Here is a 24,358-nt window from a genome sequence, read left to right as displayed (position 1 = left end):
TTTAAAAATCATCCTACTTTCATGGTAAATTCTCAAAAAGTTTTTTTCAATTTCAAATTTTCTAAATATGTTTTTATAATTGATTTTCTTTTCTAAGGAACAAAAAATTGTTTTTAAGAATAGTTTCCAAATAAGTATTTTTTTTTTTAAGCAACATAATGAGAAAAATATATGATACATTTTAGGAAGACATTTGGATTCAAATTCTTATTAAGAATTATTATTATTATTATTATTATTTCATGATAATTGTTATAAAATGAACATAAATATTAAGAGAAAACAAGAAGAAGAAAATAAGAGGATAAAAGAAGTTATTAATAAGTTAGTGATAATCCAAACTTGGTGATCGTGATCAGTCATAACTTTTCATAAGAATTTATAACTCTCCATTGGATAATCATCATACTAGAAGAATATATCATGTTAAAGTCTTATTAGACAAAATCCCAGGGAAAGAAAATGAGTACAATATTCTTTTGTTACTCTTGAATTGTTAGATTGCCTCGATCTAGGGACAAAGAGTATAATGTAATAATATTTTGATTATTTTGTTCTTTGTCATATATATATATAATTATGTTTTCTTGTTGTTTGAAGTTCCTTGAATCCTCGCATTTCAATATTGTGTAAGAGGTTATTGAATCTTATAGTATGTAAGATTTTTTCAATAAATCTACTATATTATTGTTTGATCTTATTTTTCCAATAAAAAGTTTATTTGTATAAATTCTTTTAGATGAAATATACTTGATTTGGTTATTTTTAGTATATCTTCCTTTGATTTATAGTTTACACAAATTCATGCAATCAAGAATTTCTAAATATGTAAAAATATCTTTAGAAAATTCAATTACAAATAAGATCTACTTTATAATACAATCAACCATATATTCCACATATATCAAATTAAAATCTGAGATATCATCAAGCATGAGTCTTATTAAAATATGCTATTAATTTAAATAAATATTTATATATTCATATCACATGTCAAAAACTAGAACAAGATTATTCTATCAATTTTAAATCTCCAAAAATTTTAAAATATTCCAAATAAAGAATCATGCACAAAATCTTTGGAAATATTATGTATATTTACAAAGATATACTAAAAAAACTACACAATATTGAAAATAAATCAATACATATTTAAAATTTTTTTTTCAAAATTCAAATAAGGAAAATCATATATACCAATATATGCATATCAATGTAAACAAAATAGATAAGATTTTTAAAATATCTCCATAAAAATGTAATATTTATTTCCATATTATTCATAAATAAGATGCCTAAAAGAAAAATCAAATCATAACAAAGAATTCTTATTTCAAAATCATTTTGTATTTTATATTTTTGATAATATGAGAACCATATATTATACTCATAAGATTATTCTAAAAGAAAAAAAATTGAATCATAACAAAAAAAAAAAAAAAAAAAAATCCTAATTTTTCTATTGATGACAAACATATATCAATATAATATCACTTTCAAAATATTGCAAAAGTCTTAATCTTTCTACAATTGGGAAAATTTCTTAATTATTTAAAATTAAAATATAGAATATTCCAAAATCAACCCTAACACAATAATTTCAAGCTTTTCATATTTTTTGGTTAATAGTTATTTTTTACATAATTTTATTACAATAAAATAAAGAAACAATGTTTGCATAATTTCAAGTCATAAAATATTTTTGCAAAATGATTATGTAATGTATTATTAATCAATTAAAAAAAAAAGGTATCATTTCCTTATAAACGTTTTGGAATAAGAGTGTAAGAATAAAGTAAGATGATGCAAGTTCTTCTACTTTCCGATAGAATCTCTCATCACTCTAACCTTCATGCGTGGAATATAATGAATAGAAATTATAAAGAAAAAATGAGAAGAAAATAAGAGGAGAAAAAATATTAGTTGTTCAATCAACTTCATTAACCCTCCATCCTTAGTTATAAGCTAATGGTAATTATAGAGTGCTCTACAAATTGCCATAAGAATTTATAATAACAAAAAAATTATTCAATAGCTATATATTCCTTTCTTTCTTTTTTTTTTTTAATAAAAATATTATAAAATATATGGTAACAAAAATTTTAAAAGTAAATATTTGAATATTGTTAGAATATAAGAATAAGAAGGGTGTTTACTTTTCTCTCTAACCTAGCTCTCTTACGTGGCCCACATAGTGTTGGGTCTCACTAACAAATTCTGCAACCATAGAAATATTCTCTATTATATTTTGCCTTACTTGTCTTCTTCTTGGAATTTTTAAGTATACAAGTGTCTATCTTAGATTGGTTTTCTATGATGAATTTCCTCTTATATGTGTGAACCACTCCACCTTTGAGGTGTTTATCATCAATAAAACATTGTGATTTTTCAAGTTGGCATCAAAGCTCGCAAAGACAACACCTCTCTTCTATCATCTTGATGGAGCCTCAAAATTGAAAAATTCTACCTACATCAACTTCCTCATCATTGATAATAGCTTCAATGTTGTAATAAGTAGGTAGTAATAGCTTTGGAAGCATGCCTATGCCATTCGGAAATATTATTAGTCATGCTATTTTAATTAAGTTGGATAGACATAATTTCCTTTTCTAGAAAATGATGATTACACTAATGATTTGAGGTCACAAACTCGATGGTTATATCTTGGGCACAAAGCCTTGCCCAAAGTATATTCCTCTCTCGATAACAACTTTTTTTTCTCCTAGGTTTAAGCTTCATCCTAATGAGTAGTAGATAACAAATCACCAACTACTCTTGGGTTGGCCTTATTGATTCATGATAAAATCAATAGTTTCTCAACTGTTAGGTTTCACCACCTTGGCTGAAATTTAGAAAGGTCTTGAAAGATTATTTGGCTTACAATCTTAAGGCTAAAACAAATGGTACTACCATTCAAACCACTCAAAAAAAGAATAAGACTCTTAAAGAACATTTGAATAAGATGAAGTCATTTTTTGAAGGCCATGCCATGGTAGAAGAACCTTTTCTTGAGAAGGATCTTACATCTTGTGTTCTAGCTAGACTTGATTTTGAATACACTCCTATTGTGGTTCAAATCAATGCAAAAGATTCCGTCTTATGGCAAAAGTTATAGGATATTTTGTTGAGTTATGAGAGTAGATTGGAGCAACTTAATGCCTTGACAAACAAGAGACCTCAAGGCTGAAGCTCAACATAAGGAGGAAATTACACATCACACCAAAGGAATTTTCATGGAAGAGGAGGTCATTTCAAAGGCAGAGAAGGACACAACAACTCAAAACCTACCTGTTAAGTTTGCAACTAATATGGGTACTCAATTGCAATTTGCTACAATCGATTCAATTAAAATCATGCAGGAACAACTCCAAATCAAAGCAAGACACAACCATCAACTTTCATTGCTTCCCTATAAGTGGTTGCAAATCCAAATTGGTATGTTGATAGTGGAGCTTCAAATCATGTGATAAGAGACTTGAATAATCTGAATCAAAGTGTTGAGTATGGTAAGAAACGTCTCACAGTTGGTAGGTAATGGTGATTAACCAAATAAAACTCATATAAGACACTCATTTACTATCCGTTGCCCACAATTATCCTTGATTGTCTCTAAAAAATATACTTTATGTTCTAACAATTACCAAAAATTTATTATGTGAAAACTAATAACAGATGATAATATTTGCCTTGAATTTCATTATAATGTTTGTTATATCAAGGATAAGATAACCAAGATGTTAGCATTTTAGCTATACCAATCTAAGATAATCACCTTATTTTTTTGGCTCGAGGGGAATGGGGTGATATTCTCTTTTTGAAAATTTAAACAATTTAACTTAGGTGAATATAAGAATCGGAGTATAGAGCCCTTACTCAAGTATGTTGAAATAGCTTGGTTAAAATTTTTTCTTCATGAACTAGATGTTGATATATTTTCTTGTCCAATCATTTGGTGTGGTAATCGAAGTGTAAGTTCTCTAATTGCCAACCTGATTTATCATGCTTAGACAAAACACATTAAGTTAAACATCCATTTTATGAAAAATAAGGTTGTGGAGAAAAACTTGGAGATTTGTTATGTTCTTTCTTGTGAACAAATAGCTTATGGATTAACCAAAGTTAGATCTTCAACACATTTTCATTTTCTCAAACATAGTGTGGTTACGGCACCCTCAAGTTTGATGGGTGGTGTTAGAATATAAGCATAAGGAGGTTGCTCACACTTACCTTTGGTCTAGCCCTCTTAGGTGGTCCACACGATATTGGGCCTCACTAACAAATTTTACAGCTCTAGAAATATTTTCTAGCTTTTTGTTATACTTTTTCTCCCTTGTCTTCTTATAATTTTCAAGTGTATAGGTGTCTATCTTAGATTGGTTTTCCAATGATGAATTTCCTCTTATATGTATGAACTACTTTACCTCAAAAGATGAGGTTGTTTATCATCAACAAAACATATGATTTTTCAAGTAGTATCATGCACCATATTGGTTTGGAGTCAGTCGGGTTCATATTGGCTTCAAGTGTTGGTAACTTGGAAGCCAAATTAAAATTTTGATTTTTATCAAATTAATTCAATTAAAATAAGAAAATGTGAAAAAATCAACTTTATTGAGTTGGGTTCTTTGAGATTCATGGGAATGTCACCTTTTCTCGCAACTGCTATAAAGTACAAGTGGCAGGCGGAAAACCTGGCTGGGGGCACTGGACTTGAATTTGTTGAATGGCGTCAACCTGCTTTGGGATAAACACTTTGCTTGTATCCTAATCCTTGGCCAAATTTTTCTTCGAGTGACATAAATTCAATGCTAGATGTTCCTTGTCATAGACTCATAGTTATGTGGGGAGCATGATGTGATCAGGCTCCGGAACTCTTACAAGTAAATGGAAGGTGTAACATGGTTGGATTGGTCTCCCCAACAACTCCTCGTCTTGCGTATTGCTAGTTGATGCTTGGTGATGGATACATGACTAGATAAATTTTGACCTTAAAACAACGAAAGAGGGAGAGACATTGTACCTGCAGACTGGTCTCCATGACGTCATCAAGCGCCAACTCACTCCCTAAACATATTTTCAATCCGGCATTTTTTGAAACTTTTCTTTAAACCAATCAATAAAAAATTATCAATTAAGAATATATTTAAAAGTGATTTTAAAATCAATTTTTAAATTTTTTTAATAAATTTTTTTATCATTTAAGTGTTAAAAAAACTAAAAACGTTTTTTAAAATTACTGTGAAACACATTATAAGTTTTTTGAAAACACTTTTTATTTATTTTAAATAAAAAATTATCGTACAAAAGTAAATTTCTTGTTATATTTATCTTATTTCTTTAAAAAAAATTTAAAATTTTTTAAATTTGAGACAAATTTCCTTTTTATACCTCAATTTTGTTAAACAATTCTTAAAATCATTACATTTTTCATATAAACTTTCAAGAGTTGTAATATTATCTTATATTAAAATTTTTGAAAAATTATTCTGAAAACTAATAATTTTTTATAATAAATTTAAGATGTTTGCTAGTGTTTATGTAGAGTGTTATAAGAATGATAAAAAATATGAATAATGTTGTAAGAATTTTTGCAATGTGTGCACACTAATTAAACATAATTTTTAAGAATAATTCTTCAAATATATTCTATGAGAATTATTTTTGATAATGTTGGAAACAGACCTTTCTTTTCTTTTTGACACATCTATTAACTTTTAATCAACAAATTATCCCCACCTTTGTGATTTGGTTGGATTTCCTGGTTTAAAACTAGGGAAAGGTTTAGGGTATATAGTTCCTGGGGTTGTGGGGACCATCACCATGGCTAGGTAAAATGGGTTTTTCCATCTGAGGGAATTTTTTTTGGGAAGCGACAACCATGAAGAAAAACTTGGAAAGCAAAACGTGGATGAAAGAAAAAGCTTTCAGGGCTGGGCAAATCAACCTTCCCACCTCTTTTTCCAGCACATGATATCAAACCCGTCTGTCTTTCTCCTTTGTCCCATCTTTTTTCTGCTCTAAAGAAAGAGAATGAATTGTTGGATACAGCATAGACTACTACTTTGTTTTGCTTGCAAGGTTGGGAAAACAATGGGAAAAGAATAATTAAGGCAGGAGGTGGGTGCGGAGAGACAGGGATAACTGGATAAGGATGGGTTGTTTTGACTGGAGGGAGCCACTCAACACCAAATTCTGTAGAAAAACTGACCGCATTCTGATTTTTTTCATTGTCCCAAAGTCTAGGGTGCAATATCATAGATGAAATCCACCCTTCAAAGTAGTACTCTATTTCTATTATAATGGCTGCAGAGCTCCTTTCACCTTCATCGAAGCAGGCTTTTGAGGCGTCGCATGAGCAAGTTGGCAAGTTGGAGCACCCTTATGTATTGTGGTGGCGAGGTCAATGCACATGGTTCAATATGATATTCTTGTGGTCATCGCTCATCTACAATTATTTTCCTATTAAATTTGATGCTTCGTTTTCTATTATGTGAGGCCAAAATATTAACTTTTCCTCAAACTACTAAAATTATTTTCTGATACCTCTCAATGTGGTGTTTCTCTCTGTTGGGCAATGTGGCAAGTGCCATAACCACACCTTGATGAGCCGTTCTTTAGAAGTTGCTTAGATCAATGGTCTGCTTCTTTCCTTTTGTTTGTATTTAGCACACGGTTTGGAGGCCTTTAAAATTGTAGTTTTTGTCTTGGTTTGACCTTAATTAATCATTTCTTAATCTATCATTGGAAACTAGTTTAATAGAAATGAGCAGTTAAATCTTCGATCGAATGGGGACAAGGAGACAGTTTCATGTGCCTCTCCTTTAAAATCATTGGTTTTTAATCTGTCATAAACCCTATATCAAGACAAAAAGGAAACTGCTACCATTCAATTTTGGTTCAATCTTTGGGGTGCAAATTTAATTTGCCCATGAAGACAAGGGAAAACTGAGATTAGTTTATGCTACCAGCTAACACAAAAAACACTACATATAAGCTTGGATTGTGTGCAAGACAAAACGAAGCTGAGCAGGCTTGTCTGATTGAAACATTGAATCATGCATTAGAAGACCTATTAATGTATTTAAATTTCAATGTATATTCATTGTACAGCCATACGCATAAATAGAAAAAAGAAAAAAAGAAAAAAAAAAAAAGGGAGATTTTAATGTGGTTCGATGATCATCTCTACATCCATAGAGTTCTACCCCCGACATCTTGGTGTAACGCAATATAAGACTGATCTAGGTTTACACTCCAACAATTACTTAATTACCCAAACTTCATCGGGAAAGAAAACATAATATACTATATGACTTATAAATACGGAGGTCGAATCTTTTGTTTAAGAATGGAAATATAAGGTATCAAAGATAAAGATTTCCGGACTAATTGTGTGTGTTAGTGACGATGGCTGACACAATTCGTTTACTTATAAAGTCGAGCCAAGAGAACTCGGCTTGCAATTGGCTGTCCAAACGGTGCATGGCCACACAAAAGATGTGAAAATATCAATATTCTTAAATTTGAATCCATGGATTGAACTTTGGACCATGGTTCCGACTGCTTTTTGCCAGCCTCACCGACATACCCAACTTGGCAACTTGCACTACTGACACCAGTCTCTATCTCTTTCTTTCTACCTCCAATGGTGGGAGGAGCTCCAGTTATATCATTATGAACAGTGGTACAGTGGTACTGCTACTACAATAATGTATGGTGGTCGGACTCCTCGCTATTACCAAGCTGCCTCATTGCTTTTTTATTTTTGACATATGGTTAGTTCTTCTAAATAAAACAAGGAACAGGGACAGGAATGGCCATGATTCATGCACTTGGACAGAACTTTTTTGCTGTATTCCAATGCGATCGCTTTTAGAATAAAACAAGTATAAAGAAGAAGAAGCTTCCTTCAGATCAGAAGAGAATATCAGAGGGGTGGGCCTTCACTTGTAGTCTTGTGTGGGATTGTAAGTAGTGTAATATATTGTGGTAAGACGAAAACCAAGAAAACCAAAAGAAAAGGCAAATGATGCCTGCCAAAGTTTCGATTACTACTTGTTTTTAATGGTGAGACATATGAGACTCAGACTGAAAGCATTTCCCTTTTTTCTTTCCATGGATGGAAACTGTGACTTGAAAGGCATATCAAATCTGCCAATGACCAATTTTCTTGCGTAAGGTAAAAGCTTGAAGTGTCATGCATGCATCATCTAACCTATTAAAGTTATTCAACAGAGAGAGAGAGAGAGTAGATTTCGTGCATTTTTACTTTGGCAACAGGTTTAATTGCTGTTTCTGTTGACCTTGATCCTCATGGAGTTATTGATGGATAATAATAAATTAATTGGAGCACTGGGTAGCTCTTGAATTAAGCTGTGTAGTGAATCATAATCCAACTCTGCCCGACGATGTGTGTGATGCCATTTGCAGAACGCATATGATTAAACCCTGGAAGCTGCTGGGGCTTTGAGGGCCCTGGTTTTTGGAAGAAATCAATTCAAATACTTGAGAGGATCAGTTGAACGAGCCAAAAACAAGAATTGTAATTACGGCGCAGATGTGGGGAAAGCATTCATGAGCAGACCTCGTGATCACCCACCAACGGGTGTTTTTCATATGGGAGTTGGTTAACAACGTTATTTTATGTGATCCACAACAAGAAAAATAGAAAATGAATGACACACAAGTTTTCAAAGGGGCAAGGGAAACAAGATTTCCAAATGTGTGCAATTTAAAAAGGAAGTGAAGTGTGGCGTCGGACGTGTTCATTTTGAGCCCAAGAGGAAGAGGTTATTGTGTATAATGTAGATGCGTCATGCACGGCAACCAGGCCTACCTCAGATCTATAATGGAAATTACTGTGTAGCAATATCACGACCTTTCCAAATAAAACCATTTTGGGATGATTTCTGTTGTGAACAAACATGGTCTTGGCAATTATGTATTTGTATCTCCAAATGCAATGTTAAATTTAGAGTTATTTCTTAAAATGTTTAAGAAAAAAAATAAAGTATTTAATAAAATTTAAAAAATTGAAAAGTCAACTATACTTCTTAGAAACACTAAGAATGTTGATTAGGACACAAAAAACAGAAACTTAGAGCACGGTTGATAGTGATTTTAAAAAATATCTTTAACATTTTTAGTACTTGAAATTTTTTATCATTAAGTATTAGAAAAATTAAAAATATTTATAAATTCACTATCAAATACACTCTTAATCGAGCATAAACATCATACAACCATCAACCAACGATCTTGATGTGAAATGGTTATAATGAATTGATTCGGTGACAATGGTTGGCCAACTCATCTATTGTCATTATTTGTTAAGTGCTTCACAACAAAAATGAGACTAATTAATTATACATGGATTTATAATAAAATTAACCAACCAATCAACGCCCTCCAAGTCATAATTATCATTATTTTATAAAATTATTTCGATTCAGAAAATCGGGGTCAAGGGACCATAGTGACTAGAAACGGATACCTGCCACACCTTAATCTCACCGTCAAGGCTGCCACTAAATACCCTGATTGCACCGGCCACCTTCGATTCCCCATCGGAAACCGCCACCAACGCCTTCACAGGTTTCTCGTGTCCTTCCAAAACGCTCAGGCAACAGTAACGTCCGTCACTTCCATGTTGCCATATTCTGACCGTTCGATCAGCTGATCCACTCAAGAGCAGATCAGAGACGCTGATCAAGCACAATATGGCCTTACTGTGCCCTCTCAACGCCCCCGTAACCACCATGTGATTCGCGCTGTCTTCCCTCTCCCACACCAGAATGGAACGGTCACAAGCCCCCGAAAATAGGATCGAACCGTCGCCGGTCAATGCTAAAGCATTGACGGCCGATTTGTGCTTCTCTAGGGTGGCTACCACAGTGTGCCGTTTCTCCCCTGACGCTTTGGCCCAGACCTTAATCCGGCAATCTGCCGATCCTGTGTATATAATTCCGTTACCGGAGATGGCGACGGCGTTAACGGCGTCTTGGTGCGCCTTGACAGACTCCAGGCAGCGGAGATCGGAGGCTCGCCATATCTTGAAGCACTTGTCCCAAGAAACGGAACAGATGAAACCGTCTGAAACAGAAAGGCCGGAAACGGCGTCAGCGTGATCAATCCAGAGCCGTTTCTTGTGACGTCGGACACTTACGTAGTTCTTCGGAAGCATGAAGTGTCGTAACCGGTCATTAACAGTGGGGAGAGTGGCCACTAGCTGGTGCCGTTTACTGATGGTCATTTGCCAGACTCGGATCTTGCCGTTCTGGTGAGAAGTGAAAATTTTTCCGTCGCAGAAAGCGAGGGACTTCACTGAGCCAGAAGAGGAATCATCAGTGTTAAATGCATCCAAGTGAGCGTAGTTTTTCAAATCGAAGACGTGGATTTGATAGCCGGAAGCTGCATAGAGGCTGTCGGCGGAGACGGCAAGGCAATTGATGTGGACAGGGCGGGGCTTAAGAGTGGCGACGCAGAGGTGAGAGACGGAGAGGTTTAGGGCTTCGGGTGAGAGTTTTTGGAGTGAGGGAACAGATGGCAGGGTTTGGAGAGAAAGACTGCTTTGGAGGCCACTATCGCAGCTGGTCTCTCCGGAGGTCGACAAGCTGCCCAACATTTCAGGGGACCTGCTATTATCGGAGGCGAAGAGTTTGGGGAACGATTTTTGGATTTCTGGAAGAGAAATCTCAGAGTCATCGGCAGTGGAGATCCAGGCGGGTAGACATGATCGGACCCTCATGCCGCCATAGCATTGAGAGGGAGAGACGAAGAAAGAGTGAGCGTGTGTATTTATATAGATACCGAAGGAGAAGTAAAGCCCTGCCACGTGGAGAGAGGGAAGGGTACGTTTTGTCCGAGGTTCCGAGCGAACGAGAAAGGACATGACATGGAAAAGAAAATAGAAGGTACAGTAAGCAGTGAAGAGCCTCTAATGAAATCGCGACTCGTAAACGCTTGAGGATGTTTGGGTAATTTGAAAGATGAACATGTGGACTGAAGGGCAGCTTAGCTGTACATCACAAGTAGCTCTACCCTCCACAGTTCACAGCAATGCGCGTGAGTAGTTGACGCGTCCACGGTCTCTCATTGAACGGCAAATAAGGATGGGTTTTTGTTTCATTATGGAAGCTGCCTCGAATCGCTCGCCAATCTAAACCACGCAAGGTCATGTTTTTTTAATCATTTTTAGCTGCATAATTCTTCTAGGTGGGTTTGGCCCGTCCATCAAGTCATAAGACAATACTTCTCCTACAACAAACACACACTGTATATACAAACTAATGACGGAAGTAGAAGTGACCGGTAAGGCCATAAATGTTCTTTTATGGTTTGATATGTCATCATGTTTTCAAATATGAACACGTAACTCCAATGCTTAAAATCAATTTGTTAAAAATAGAATAGAATAGTTATTTTATTTCATGGTTGCGCCCAAGGGAGTCTGTTGTTATGATGTCAGTGACATTGATAATATAAGTTATGCCAATAATAAGGACAATAGTGTTAGAAAGCTTTTATTAATTCACAAGGTACATTGTCCTATGTGATGAATGATTAACCTTTTTTATTCCTTTTTAGTGTTGTCTTTGTGTGTGATGGTGGTGAGGATGTTTGCTACGCATGATTAACCACTTCCTGCTAAATATCTTTACTTACCATTTTTAATATGAATTTTGGAAAAGGACAGTACAAAGAAAGAAAGGGGCTGTTTTGGAATGTTTTCAAAATGCAGTTCCATAATGCCTATTGAATCTCTTAAGTCTCTTGATCAAAGCAATTTAGCTTCATCTACGTCTCTCACACACACCCACCCACATAGAAACACACAAATTGAATTTTTTAGTAGTCAAAATGAGAACTTACAATACTTTCTAGCAAAGTATATTCCCTCTTTGCTATTACTACCCATTTAGCCAAAAAATGACAAACCTTATTGTGAGATGAACAATAGCTTATGATGATAATTACAAAGAGAAAAACTCTCATTACTCCTTCCAATACTAATCACCCCTTAAATTTTGTCACTGAGGAGGGTATATATGCGCATCTGTAGTGACACATAGCTACATCCAAATGAAAATCTGTAATTGCTGATGATGATGAGAAAACATGTGATGAAGATTAGATATAATGACATTTAGTACAAAAGCTTGTCATATTTTTTCTCTTTTGTGGGTTTATTATCACTTCCATGGATGTATGTTTGAAGTGTTCTCATTTGATTAAATGGAATGTTGGTTGGGATCTTGGCCCCTTTTAGGCTGGCAAGAATATTTGTTTCCATGGCACTTGCAGCATATCTCTATAGGTGGATTTCGTTTTGATTTATCAATCCCTTGAGTGGAAGGTGTGGTGTGTATAATGTGTATGGAGAATGAGATCTTTATATAGAAGGGTGATTTGGATCCATCGCTCAAAATAATTATCAAATTATAAATATAATTTTTCTTAGAAATGTTTTGAATTTTTTTTACTTCGTCCACAACTATAACTACGATTTTGAATTTTTTTCAAAGTCACATCATCACAATTACCAATTATAATTTAAAATTAAATTTAAATAAATTTATTTAAAATTGTAGTCAGTAATTATAGTTTTATATTTAAAATTATGATTATTAACTATGATTTTATGGTGTATAAAAAAAATTTCGATGGAAAATGACACTTACAAGAAAACAAATAAGGGCAAAACTGTCCAAGATGGGCCATTTTTTTGAAAAATTGATTGAGGATGTCATTTTCCAATTTCAATAGTATTTTTGGTATTTTAACCGGATATCTCCAATATTAAATTTCAAATTAGAGAATTAAATGGAAGCCCGGCCTCTATTCCATAGATGCCTCCAAGCACTACGTTATATTTATATTGTTTACCCAGCCTTTCATATGGATTCACTGAGAGCCCTGCTATTTGTTGCCAAGAAACTTCAGTCTGTTGGGGGTCGCTGGAATCAATGTGCTGTAAAAATTAAAGAAGTGGATTACCATCCAATCCTTATATCTCTACTCGTATGATTAAAAACTTCATTAGTTACTATGTGGCTGCGCTATATAGAATATGTTGAATTGGGTCCATTGTTTTGAAATTTTGATCTTCGACTACACACGACTCAACCAGTCTCGTGTGGCTGACTCTAAGCCACGTCCTTCTTAGCCTTACATGAATGCAATTGAACTTCAGAATATTGCTTAGATGGTCATAGATTATATAGAATTATTCATATCATTGTGCGGGGACTTCTATTGGAGTCGTCTACTGCTCCTTCAGGGTAAGCAAATGCTGAAACTTCATAAAGGTAGGCTGCTAAGATAGGAAGAGGTCATATTCCATTTGTAATGCTAATCTTCATATTTGAGAATCATCTAAGCATAGCTTTCCGAAGAACAGTTGCCTTGGCTCACCGATAAGGAGAATGATTGCCCTGTAGCTTTATTAAAGAGTAGTAAGTCCCGCCATGTCCAACAGCAAGTAGATCAGAATGGGAGCCTTGTTCCACAACCTTCCCATTCTTTATCACAGCTATGGTGTCCGACTTCTGTATTGTGGATAACCGGTGAGCTACAACTACACAAGTCCTGCCAACCATCATCTTCTCCAGAGCTTCTTGAACTAGATTTTCTGACATACTGTCAAGGGCACTGGTTGCCTCGTCTAAAAGAATGATTGCCGGGTTCTTCAATATTGCTCGAGCGAGTGCTATCCTTTGCTTCTGGCCCCCTGATAGCTGGACTCCTCTTTCTCCACAGTAAGTTTTGTATCCATCTTTCATAGAACTGCATTACACAAGTATATTTATGCCAAAGGGAATTAAAATTGTTCTTTAATTTTTATTTTTCTAGCAGCTTGGAGTATAAGGTGAATTCATACCTTATAAATTCGTGAGCATTAGCAAGAAGTGCAGCCCTCCTTATTTCAGCTTCTGTAGCATTCTCTTTCCCATAAACAATGTTCTCATAGATGGTTCCTGCAAAGAGAATGGGCTCCTGACTCACCAAGGCAATATGTGACCTCAGTTTTCTCAAATTATAGCTCCTGATGTCATGTTGATCTATCTGTACTGATCCGTTGAGTGGGTCATAGAACCTCTCAATCAGCCCAATGACAGTGGATTTTCCTGAACCACTCTCTCCCACAAGTGCAGCTGTTTTACCAGCTTCAATTCTGAGAGAGAGCCCCTTGAAGATCATTTGGTCAGGCCTTGTTGGGTATGAGAAGAATACGTTCTTGAGTTCTATGCAGCCCTTAATTGCCTTGTTAACCATGATTCTTTCTGGATCTTCAGGTTCAATCTTACTTTGCCTGTCTAGGATTGCAAAAACAGATCTCATGGCCCTGCTCCCTTTGGCCAAATCAGAAGTCATGCTTCCTGCATCTGCAATGTTCTTACCGGTGCTCATCAGGATGAAGAAAGCTTGAAACAGGTGCTTTGGGGTTATTAATCCATGAATCATTAGCCTCCCTCCATACCAGTAAGTCAAAGCTATAGAGGCTGTTGTCAGAAACTGTGAGCTGAAGAGACCAAAGCCTGAAATCCATGACTGTTTGATATTCTCCTTCTTGGGGCCTTCCATTGTGGCTCCAAACAGACCCAATATTCTTTGCTGAGAGGAAAAGGCAGTGATGGTCCTGTGGTTAACAGCTGCTTCACTTGCTAGTTGGCTTCCTTCATTTTGTGCTTTCAGGGCCTTTTCAGACATACTCTTCATCAGAACACTCTTCGAATAGAAGCTCCCAATGAGTAGAGGCTGCATGGCTATCATTACAATAGCTAATCTCCATGTGACTATTAATCCAACCATAAAAGCGAGAGAAGCACTGAAGAAAACCTGAACCAGCAATGATATACGATCTCCAATCAGCGACCGAACCATGTTGGCTTCAGTGGCTAACCGTGCACAGATGGCTGCACTTGTATTCTCATCTTGATCGAACCACCCAATCTCAAATGTAAGAACCTTTCCAAGCATCTTCTCCCGCACTCTTTTAATTAAACGCTCTCCCATGATTGCAAAATTGTAATGTTGGAGGAGATTTGCTATGAAGCTGAGAACCGCCAGGCCTAAGAAGATGAAGCAATAGAATTTGGTTTGTGATTTGATGGATGAATCGTCTTTTAGGAAGTAGACTGAGACAACTGTTCCCAAGCAATAGGCATGGGTTGGCTGAATTGCTCCAAAGACTGCAGCCCCTATACACCCAATCAAGCCTCTCTTCCACTCTGGTAAATTCATTTTCACCAAACGCCATTGCCAAGGAGGGTAAGAAGATTTCTCCAGGTTTTCACTGTCACTTTCATCGTAGGAATGCAGTTGGATGGAGGGTGCCATGCTAATGGAAAATGCTGGGCTAAAGAGGAAAGCTGGACTGCTTGGCAAGCTTGAGGTCACACTTACCGGAGTCTGGGCACTCATCGTTCTGCTATGGCTTGTGCCATCCGCTGGACGATAGAAACTGGAGTTACTTTGCATAGCTGATTGCTGCAATTGCAACATTCTGCTATAGGCCCCTCCTTGTCCATTGTTCATCTGGATCAGATCATTGTGAGAACCCGATTCAACCACTCTTCCTGATTGAAGAACCACTATTATGTCGGCCTTATGGATCGTCGAGAGGCGATGGGCAATCATGATTGTTGTCCTTCCTAAGGAAGCTTGATCCAGTGCTTCCTGTACTATTCTTTCAGACTCTGCATCCAAAGCGCTTGTAGCTTCATCAAGAAGAAGGATTCTTGGGTCTCTTATTAAAGCCCTTGCAATGGCAATCCTTTGCTTTTGCCCTCCAGACAACTGAATTCCAAATTGCCCAACCTGAGAAATCAATGGATCACAAAAGTAAAGTTCAGTGACAGCAATTAAATTTCCAAGAAATGGGAATTAGAAAACCATGTCTTACTTGAGTTTCATATCCTTGAGGCAATTTGGAGATGAAACCATGGGCATTTGCTGCCTTAGCTGCTCTTACAACAAGTTCCAATGGAGCTCCTTCTTTGCCAAACAGAATATTCTCCTTTATGGATGTGGCGAAGAGGACTGGTTCTTGATTGACCAGACCTATTTGAGATCTCAACCACTTAAGCTGAAGCCTCTTTATTTTGTGTCCGTCCAGGAGAATATTTCCTTTGACAGGGTCATAGAATCTTTCAAGCAAGGAAATGATTGTGGATTTGCCCGAACCACTACCTCCAACAAGGCCTACTGTTTTACCAGCTTTCACTTTAAGATTGAACCCTTGAAGAATCTTGGTAGTGGGTCTTGATGGGTAACTGAATTCAACCTCTTTAAATTCAATTTCTCCTCTCACATATGCAAGAATTTTCCCTTTTTCATTTTCAGAGTCTATTTCTGGAATCCGGTCAGTGATCTCAAAAATTCGGGTGGCTGCAGCTGTTGCCTCTAAGATGAAAGAGAGATTTGGGAGTGCATTCATAATAGACCTGAAGTTGCGAGATTGAGATTGTGAGTTCTGACCATGATCTTGCTGAAGGCCAGTGAATAGCCTTAGACAACATTTGTTCATTTCCCAAACCCAGTTTTGTTTAGTATATTTCAGTAATTCAAAGATTATTCAAGAGTATCCTGAGTATGTTAATGATTCCTGATTTGTTTGGAATAATTCCACTGAGACAGACACATAATAAATTACAATCATGAAAAGAAATAATAGTACTTATTTTCAGGCTTAAATAAAAGTAACTCACAGTCCTCCCAGGATGACGCAGACTCCAGAAATGAAAACAGAGCCACCTCCCTCTCCTTTCTCAGTAACAAGAATAGTCCCAACCCAAGCCTGAAAAGCCCAAGCTGCATAAATCGTTCCCATACTTCCTATCAACAGCCCCTTTGTGAATCCTAGCTTTATGCCAAGCTTCATACTTTTTTGAAGGGCATGGCTGAACCTGTCTAGAGTTTGACACTCCCCCGCATAAGAATAAACTGTTCGGACTGATGAGATTGCTTGCTCTGCAATCTCACCTGCAACCCCATAAGCTACCTTCATCTTCATCCCCAGGTTCATCATTAGCTTTCCAAATCCTACCCCTGGAATGATGAACATTAGCGAGAACGGAAGAGCAGCAACTGCCAATCGCCAAGAAAGAAAGAAGGCAACTATGAGGCAGAAGATGAATGATGAGAGGTGAGCCAAGCAGTTGGGTATCTACAACAAAAAAAAATGCGTTAAGTCATGTTACTGAAGAAGAAGAAAAAGAAAAGGGTGTTTGAGAAAACCAGAAACCTTCTCAGATATAACATCTTGGATTGAATGCGCATCAGAAGAGATGGTGGATATGACTTGGAAGGTAGTAGAAGAAGCAGCTTGTTTGTCAAAGAAACCAACTTCTTGCCTGAGGACTGACTTTAGGTATTCCATTCTCATGCGGGATGTCTGCCTCTCTGATGTTCTTGTCCAGCAAATTCCTTCTGCAAAAATGAATGCACACAGGTGCAGTATGAAGAATATGAAATGCTGGTAATTCAACATTTGTCTAGCCCATATGTTGCTGATACTATATGTTAATTGTATTTCACTGGGAAAATCTAACAGATTTGAACACTCGACATGCTAAATTTAAGGATGATGGAATACCAAAATTTGATATCTACTTGCCTGATCTAAAAAGGTTTTGAGTTTTTCGCTCATACCGAGTGACTCATGCCTAAATAAACTTCTGGTCTTTCCAATGTTGTGATAAGAAAAATTTTGGAAACCTGATAAGTTCCTAGCATTAGCTTTAACTTTGAGAAAACAATGGGTTCATGGAATGATTGGTAACAGAATTACAAGAAAAGAAATTGGGTCGGTTCTGTTAATATGTTGTAACTTAACTATACATACCAATAAAAGCAGATATTCCCACTCCAATAGCAACACAGAACAGCCAGAGTGAGTGCTGTAAAAAGGAGACAGTAGCTTGTTAACAATTTGCTATGAAAATGAAACTTAAGACCTTGATTTGATGATTTTTAGCCTGAGATCTTTCACACTCTTCTGTAAGTCTATCAGGTTATATATATGATAATCTGAGATGATGATCCCTTTTACTAATAGAGACATTAAACGTAAAAACACTCTAGGCGCACCTTGTCCACCACTTGGATGGAGAAAGATGGGTCAACATCTCCATACTTGTTGATCACATCACTGAGAACGAGCATGGTGAGCGGTGACATCAAGCCATCTCCAATGCTACCCAGAGTTCCAAGCAGCATCAGCAACATGTCTATGCCATTGGCATAGCGGAACATCCCACCTTTCCTCCCCATATCGAATGCTACGTAAAACAGACCTCCAGGCCTCAATCCTCCTCTCTAGTTTGATCAAGCCTCATCCGAATTCTTCAAATAACAATGTTGTTTCATGGTCCAAACACACCGGACACAATTACGCATGTGACAGTATCAGAGAGCTTAGTAGAGGAAGCCGCCCTTAGTTATCCTTCTTTTCATTTTTATTATCAAGTGGACTGTCTGAAAGGCACGCTTCAGATTAGCCGGCACGTAGTTTTGACAGTTTAGTCATTTTGGGATGTTGGTTTCCATAATTCCAACCAGGTATGCTCATCTTTTGGGGTTTCTCTTTGGCCGTTTGGCTGCTGTGGGACTCTTGGAAATTAGTAACTCTCATCTTTTACTCAGTCATTGCCAGAGGCCCCAGAGATATTTGGTTTTTATTTTTGGCAGAAACTGGAATAGTTTGGAAGCTTAATCAATTGAAGGGCTTCTTATAATGAGGGGAATCTATGAACTATGGGTACCCGGAATCAAGCATCAAATAAATGGACAAGAGTTGGATGAATTCCCCGATCATATCCATCCTGCCTTATTTAAATTTTTTTAATTACATTAAAATAAATATATTTTATAAATAATTAAAATATTATAATTTTTTAACTTATTTGATCGAAAATAAATTTTATTATAATAATAATAATATATAAGAAAACAAAAATTAAATTAAATTAAATTAATTTTATATATAATTGGGATGGGGCAGACCAAGACAATACTCAAATTATCCTAAGTTTTTTTTTAAAAAAACTATATATATATATCTCAAACTCGCATCTACTAATCTTCCACCATACATAATTATTATACCGTGCTACACTACGAAATTTCTTAAAAGTTTTAATATCATTTAATTTGGACCATAACATATATCATACTTCACAGCAAATCTATGACATCTATTAATTCTACCCATCCATGTAATGGGTTAGAGAATCTCTCAATCAACCCAACAATAGTTGATTGGCCAGAACCACCCTGGCCAACACATGCAATAGCCGTTCCAGCTTCAACTTTGAGATTTAAACTGCTGAATAAAATTTGCTTGGGTCTTGATGGATAAGCAAAGGACACATTGTTCACCTCTAGGACTCCATTTATCTTTTCTTGCCTAATTCCAGCTGAGTTATCTATCTCCATCTTGCTATCCCTTTTCAGGACTGTAATAATTGATTTCATAGCATCGGTGGCCTTTGATTGGTCTAAAGTCATGCTTCCTACTTCTGCAATGACTCTCCCCTGTTGTCACCAATATGAAGAATGTCGGAAATAGATGCTCGTATGGAATCTCATTATGATATAACAATCCTCTCCATGCCACTGTGTTGGCAGTAGTTAGGAGCTGAGAGAGAGATAGGACAAATCCAGCATACCATGACTGCTTTAGGCTCTCTTTCAGAGGTTCTGTAAGTGTAACCTCAAAGAGCTTCATGATTTTCTCCTCAGCAGAGAAAGCTGCAATCGTTCTATGATTCCCAAATAGCCTCACTTGCTGATTGATTGCTCCTACTCTGTGTTTTTAAAACTCTTTATGTTAACAAATTAACCTTCCAAAACATCATATTAATGAAGCCATAAAAGTAAGTAGAAATAATAATCAATAGAGGCGGACAAAACATAGCACAAATTTGCGTGGCTCACCCAAAAAAGCAATCACAAAAGAATCCCAGTACTTTTTCACTCAAATAGTTATACCACTCTTTTTCTCTGGACTCTAGGATGAATAGAATGAGGAGAGGATGTTTCTATTTATAAGCTCCTACCACCACCAGATTTCCATATAAATGACACGTTATTGTCAAATATATAAATGACAATACACGATTTTGATCCGTCTGTGTCCATAATTTCATTATCTAGTATTCTTTATATATATCATACACGCACGCATGTAAGACTTTGAGATTCTCCATGTGCATTCCGTATCCTTAAATCAAGAACTTCACTACCAACACTCCATGACATCTTCCTCATCAAAACTACTCTAACAGACAAAGAACCAATGATTACCGGTTTCAAATCAATAATTTGGATTGTGAGCTAACAATTTTTTTAAAAGTTTAAATTTCGGATTTGAGCACAACATGCATACCATACTTCTTAATACCGTCTATCACAAGCGCCCCATACTTAGACGTAAAAAAATACCATAAAATTGTAAATTGGGGAGAGAGATACCAAATGCATATCATATCATGCTTCTCAACAATGAAAACATCCTATCACATTATTATTTCAATCTTTGCATGTTGATTTAAATGATTTTACATAGTTTTAAAAGTACTTTTTAGTGCTTAAAAGCCTTTTTCTTACAAAAAAAAAATAATAAGGTGTTTGAAAATCTAAAGAATTAATTATAGTAATTTTTGAATAATTATTTGATAGGCAATTCCTTCAAAATTTGCCTTTTTATCATATAATATATTACAAAAATACTATTAAAACAATTTTTTTTTAAATAAATTTATTTTAAAACACTAAGTGTCTCTTTGGATTTTTTGTTTTTAGAATTACAAACTTAAGTGTAGATTTTCCTTGTACAGCGTTTCAAAAAAAGTTTAATTTTAAAAATTAAAAGTTTTTTTATATCTAAATTTTTTTTAAACAGTTTTTAAAATTATTATTTTTTATGTGACTTTTTTAAGATTTGTTATATTTTATATAAAAAATATTATATTTTTTAGAGTTTAAAAACATAAAATTTAAAATGTATTCAAGCATGATAAGTGGCGCGGATAACTGTAACCGAATCACCCAAAAGGCCCATAAATGAGGGATGGGCTTTGGAGAATTAGACAAAATCCATTCAACCTAAAGAGAAGATGCGGGCCAGCAACCGGCCCACCAGATCACAGACCCAGATGAACCCAATAAAAGGAGATTGACACAGTCGAATGACTAGTGCCCCTGTATCTGTATCCCCATTCCCCAGAACTGTCTGCAGAAGAGGAAGAGAAGTAAGGACAAGCATGGTGAGACTCGTCACCGCTTTCGGGATGACGGTGGCTGCCTTCATGTTCTGGGAGACCATGGACAAGGTTCACGTCTGGATCGCTCTACGCCAGGACGCGAAGGTACCCTCTCAATCACCATTCCCTTCTTTTCATGTCGCTTCCATTTACTAGTTTAATTTCTACTCTTGTTTTTGTTATTATTTTTAAGATAGAGGGATGACCTTAACCCTAGATTATATTCGAATCGCCATTATTGCAGTATGTCAAATTGAATCATTTGCGTAGTTTTAGATCCAGGCATAACCCTAGTCTGGATGATTGCATCCAGAATGGTGTTGACCCTGTTATGTTTCTCGCTTTTCACCATCAAGTGTTGCAGGATCCAATCGTATATATGAGAAATTTAGGTTTCAGGCGCAATTTATGGTGAAAGTTGAAATTCTGGTGTCGATTCTGTATTTGTGCTTGTGCCTCTTTTAGCTTATTGTACTTAGGTGCTTGCTGCGGCTAGTTTGGCGTTAAAATAATGATATGGTATTTTGTTGCAGAAAGAGAGAATAGAGAATGAAATGGCAATCAAAAGAAGGCGAGAACAGCTGATCGAGGAAGCCAAACAAAAGGGGATGCTTCCATAAGCTTTGCTGGTGCTCGAATGCCAATAGTGTCATTGGGCTACTCTATTATTTTTGTTATTTTCTTGAATAATTCAGCTCAAAAACTTTCTCGTAAAGCATAATTGGTTTATGACTTTTTACCACCGAGGGAAAATTAAATTGTTGTGTTTCGGAAACAGCTTTGCCTCTGTCTGATGTTGGTTTCACATGATTAATGCTTGGATGATTTCCCCTGCGTTTTTTTCTTTTCTTTTTTTCCTTTGAAAATTGGGATTGCATTACAATGGATTTCATGCTTTTGTTGAATATTCTGTAACTGCTTCTGTTGTCATCTCTTGCTTCCAATACTCACCATTATTCATGATTCTTCTACTGACCTAGATAGAAAGCTGTTAACTCATGAACACATTTGTGTACTCAAGTTATTATGCAGAAGTGAAGATATGGTGGCAATGAGGGAGCTCCCCCCTATGGGGTATTCTTAGACATTACAAAAGATGAGAATCAGAGCACATAATATTTAGGTTTAGAATTTTTTCTAAATTAAAATTAAGTTCTATATTTTCTGCAGTATCCAGCGAGGAAGGCCCATCTCCATTGCTCCTATCTCCTCCTTGTGTGAAATCTTGTTTCATACTCCTTTGTCTCACAGCCACAAAAGGAAATTTATATCGTTGCTTGATGCCATCTGATACAACTATCTCAAAGAAAACTGTGTAGGAGAAAGCAAGCAGAGAGATTTATCTGCTTTTACACATTGTCTTGCCACATCTTGTAATCAAAACCAACAAGCAGTTTGCTTGTTGAACTCAATCACTTGCTGCCTTTATACTTCATGTGGAGGTCTGTCCTATTCTTTTACTCTAGGTTGAAGACTTTGTTCCTGATGGCTTTGAACATCTTCTTTGGAAGGGACCAAGCGCCTACTTGTTTGCATGATTTAATGAGAAAGCAAAGTTAATATATCCAAATGTGCCTTTGGTTTCCATTACCTGTCTCCAGACTATATTACCTAGTCCTATTGGCTGTAATTTCCCATATTTTCTCTGAAGGGTAAAATGACAAGAGCAGGGAGGAATGAAAAATTGGATTGAAAAAGAGGAGTTTAACTGTAGCTGTTTGAATTGAGCTTTCAAGTTTTGGTTCTGGGGCTTGGTTTTGATTTGTGTTTTAAAATCATATTAGATATTTAGATCAGTTTTAAGTCTGTAAGATACTGCTGTTGTGGTTGATACTTTTTCTATTGGACCATAGAATTGGTTGCAATCCTTCCACATCCTGAGCTTATTACCTTTTTCATGGCAATTATTATCAGGAAATTTGAAGCAATTGCCATACATTTGACTACTTTTGTGTCCACTATATGCACCACATGCCTCTAGCATGGTGATATGCCGGAAACATCTAGTATTTATAAGTTGACGAGTTTATTATATCCATATCTTGCTCTGTTTTTCTTTTTTTGCTCTTTAGCAAGTTGCCACTATTCATCTTTTGCTATTTCATTTATATAGAATTAAGTATTTATGAATCATATGGAGCATTGACTTCAGTATGTTTAGGTCTTAGGGAGTTCTATTTTAGATGCTGCACAAATATATCACATTAGAAGATGAGAAACAGATTAGAAAAAATTCAAAGAGGTTTTTTGTGGGGAAATATTTGGGAAGACAACAAGATGCACTTAGTGAGCTGGTCTAAGGTTTGCAAGGAGAAAAAGTCTGGAGATTTGGATATTAGGAGATTGGAGATTCTCAATTGGGCCTTACTTGGTAAATGGTTGTGGAGGCTTACTCTTAAGAGAGAAAACTAATAGAGGAAGATCATTAAAGGGAAATTCAAGGAGATGGAAGGGGGAAGGTGAAGGAGTCTTTTGGTGTGAGTACGTGGAAAGACATTAGAAAAGATCAGGATGGTTTTAGCCATAGGACAATCATCCGAGTCAAAAATGGTAGAATAACAAATTTTTGGAAGGACAATGGGGTGGGGGAGACTAGTCTGAAAGAAGCCTATCCTCTGCTGTTTAGTTTAGTTTATCATAAGAATGCCATGATGGCAGACATGTGGGAAGGGGGAGGCAACGGAGGTTTAGTGGTTAGTGTAGTTTAGAAGATCCTTCCCAGATTAGAAAGTGAAGGGAGTCTCCTGTTTTATGGAGCTTATTTATACAGCAAAGTGCAAGAAGCAAGGGAAGATATCTTTTCCTAGCCAAGGAAATTTGGGGTTCTCATGCAACTATGAGATCTCGTTTCTTTGCCTTGGAAGCAGTTTGGGGGAAAATCTAACCACTAACATGTTAATGAAGAGTGGGGTCAATGGTTATGGACATAGTCTTTGTACAGAGGGAGAACTGAGAAGAGTTTGCTAACCATATCTTGATTCCTTGCAAAAGGACAAAGGAGCTATAGATATTTCTCTTAGCAATCTTTGGTTTGAAATGGGTATTTTTAGCAACTATGAGAAATTTGCTTCTTGACTGGAAGTTTAAGGGAT

General features: G+C 36.1%; 3 protein-coding genes across 3 annotated transcripts; 1 reads left to right on the top strand and 2 right to left on the bottom strand.

Annotated features, from left to right (window-relative positions):
• Positions 1–9,350: 9,350 nt before the first annotated feature.
• LOC100249075 (protein JINGUBANG) lies at positions 9,351–11,009 on the bottom strand. The gene has a single exon (XM_002282111.5). The coding sequence runs from the start codon at positions 10,889–10,891 to the stop codon at positions 9,449–9,451; it is 1,443 nt and encodes a 480-aa protein (XP_002282147.2). The 5' UTR covers positions 10,892–11,009; the 3' UTR covers positions 9,351–9,448.
• A 1,907-nt stretch (positions 11,010–12,916) lies between these two features.
• Positions 12,917–16,528, bottom strand: LOC100254183 (putative multidrug resistance protein). Its single transcript, XM_010652521.3, has 3 exons — positions 15,905–16,528; positions 13,880–15,819; positions 12,917–13,785 (listed from the first exon to the last, which is right to left on the bottom strand). The coding sequence occupies exons 1-3, from the start codon at positions 16,526–16,528 to the stop codon at positions 13,410–13,412; spliced, it is 2,940 nt and encodes a 979-aa protein (XP_010650823.1). The 3' UTR covers positions 12,917–13,409.
• A 4,598-nt stretch (positions 16,529–21,126) lies between these two features.
• Positions 21,127–22,041, top strand: LOC100254296 (uncharacterized). Its single transcript, XM_002285363.5, has 2 exons — positions 21,127–21,371; positions 21,800–22,041. Exons 1-2 carry the CDS (start codon positions 21,192–21,194, stop codon positions 21,884–21,886), a joined length of 267 nt encoding a protein of 88 aa, XP_002285399.2. The 5' UTR covers positions 21,127–21,191; the 3' UTR covers positions 21,887–22,041.
• The last annotated feature ends 2,317 nt before the right edge of the window (positions 22,042–24,358 follow it).

The sequence above is a fragment of the Vitis vinifera genome, chromosome 1, assembly GCF_030704535.1.
Source record: "Vitis vinifera cultivar Pinot Noir 40024 chromosome 1, ASM3070453v1".
Classification (NCBI taxonomy): domain Eukaryota; kingdom Viridiplantae; phylum Streptophyta; class Magnoliopsida; order Vitales; family Vitaceae; genus Vitis; species Vitis vinifera.
Note: the sequence above shows the minus strand (reverse complement) of the source record. Positions and strands in the feature narration are given on the sequence as shown.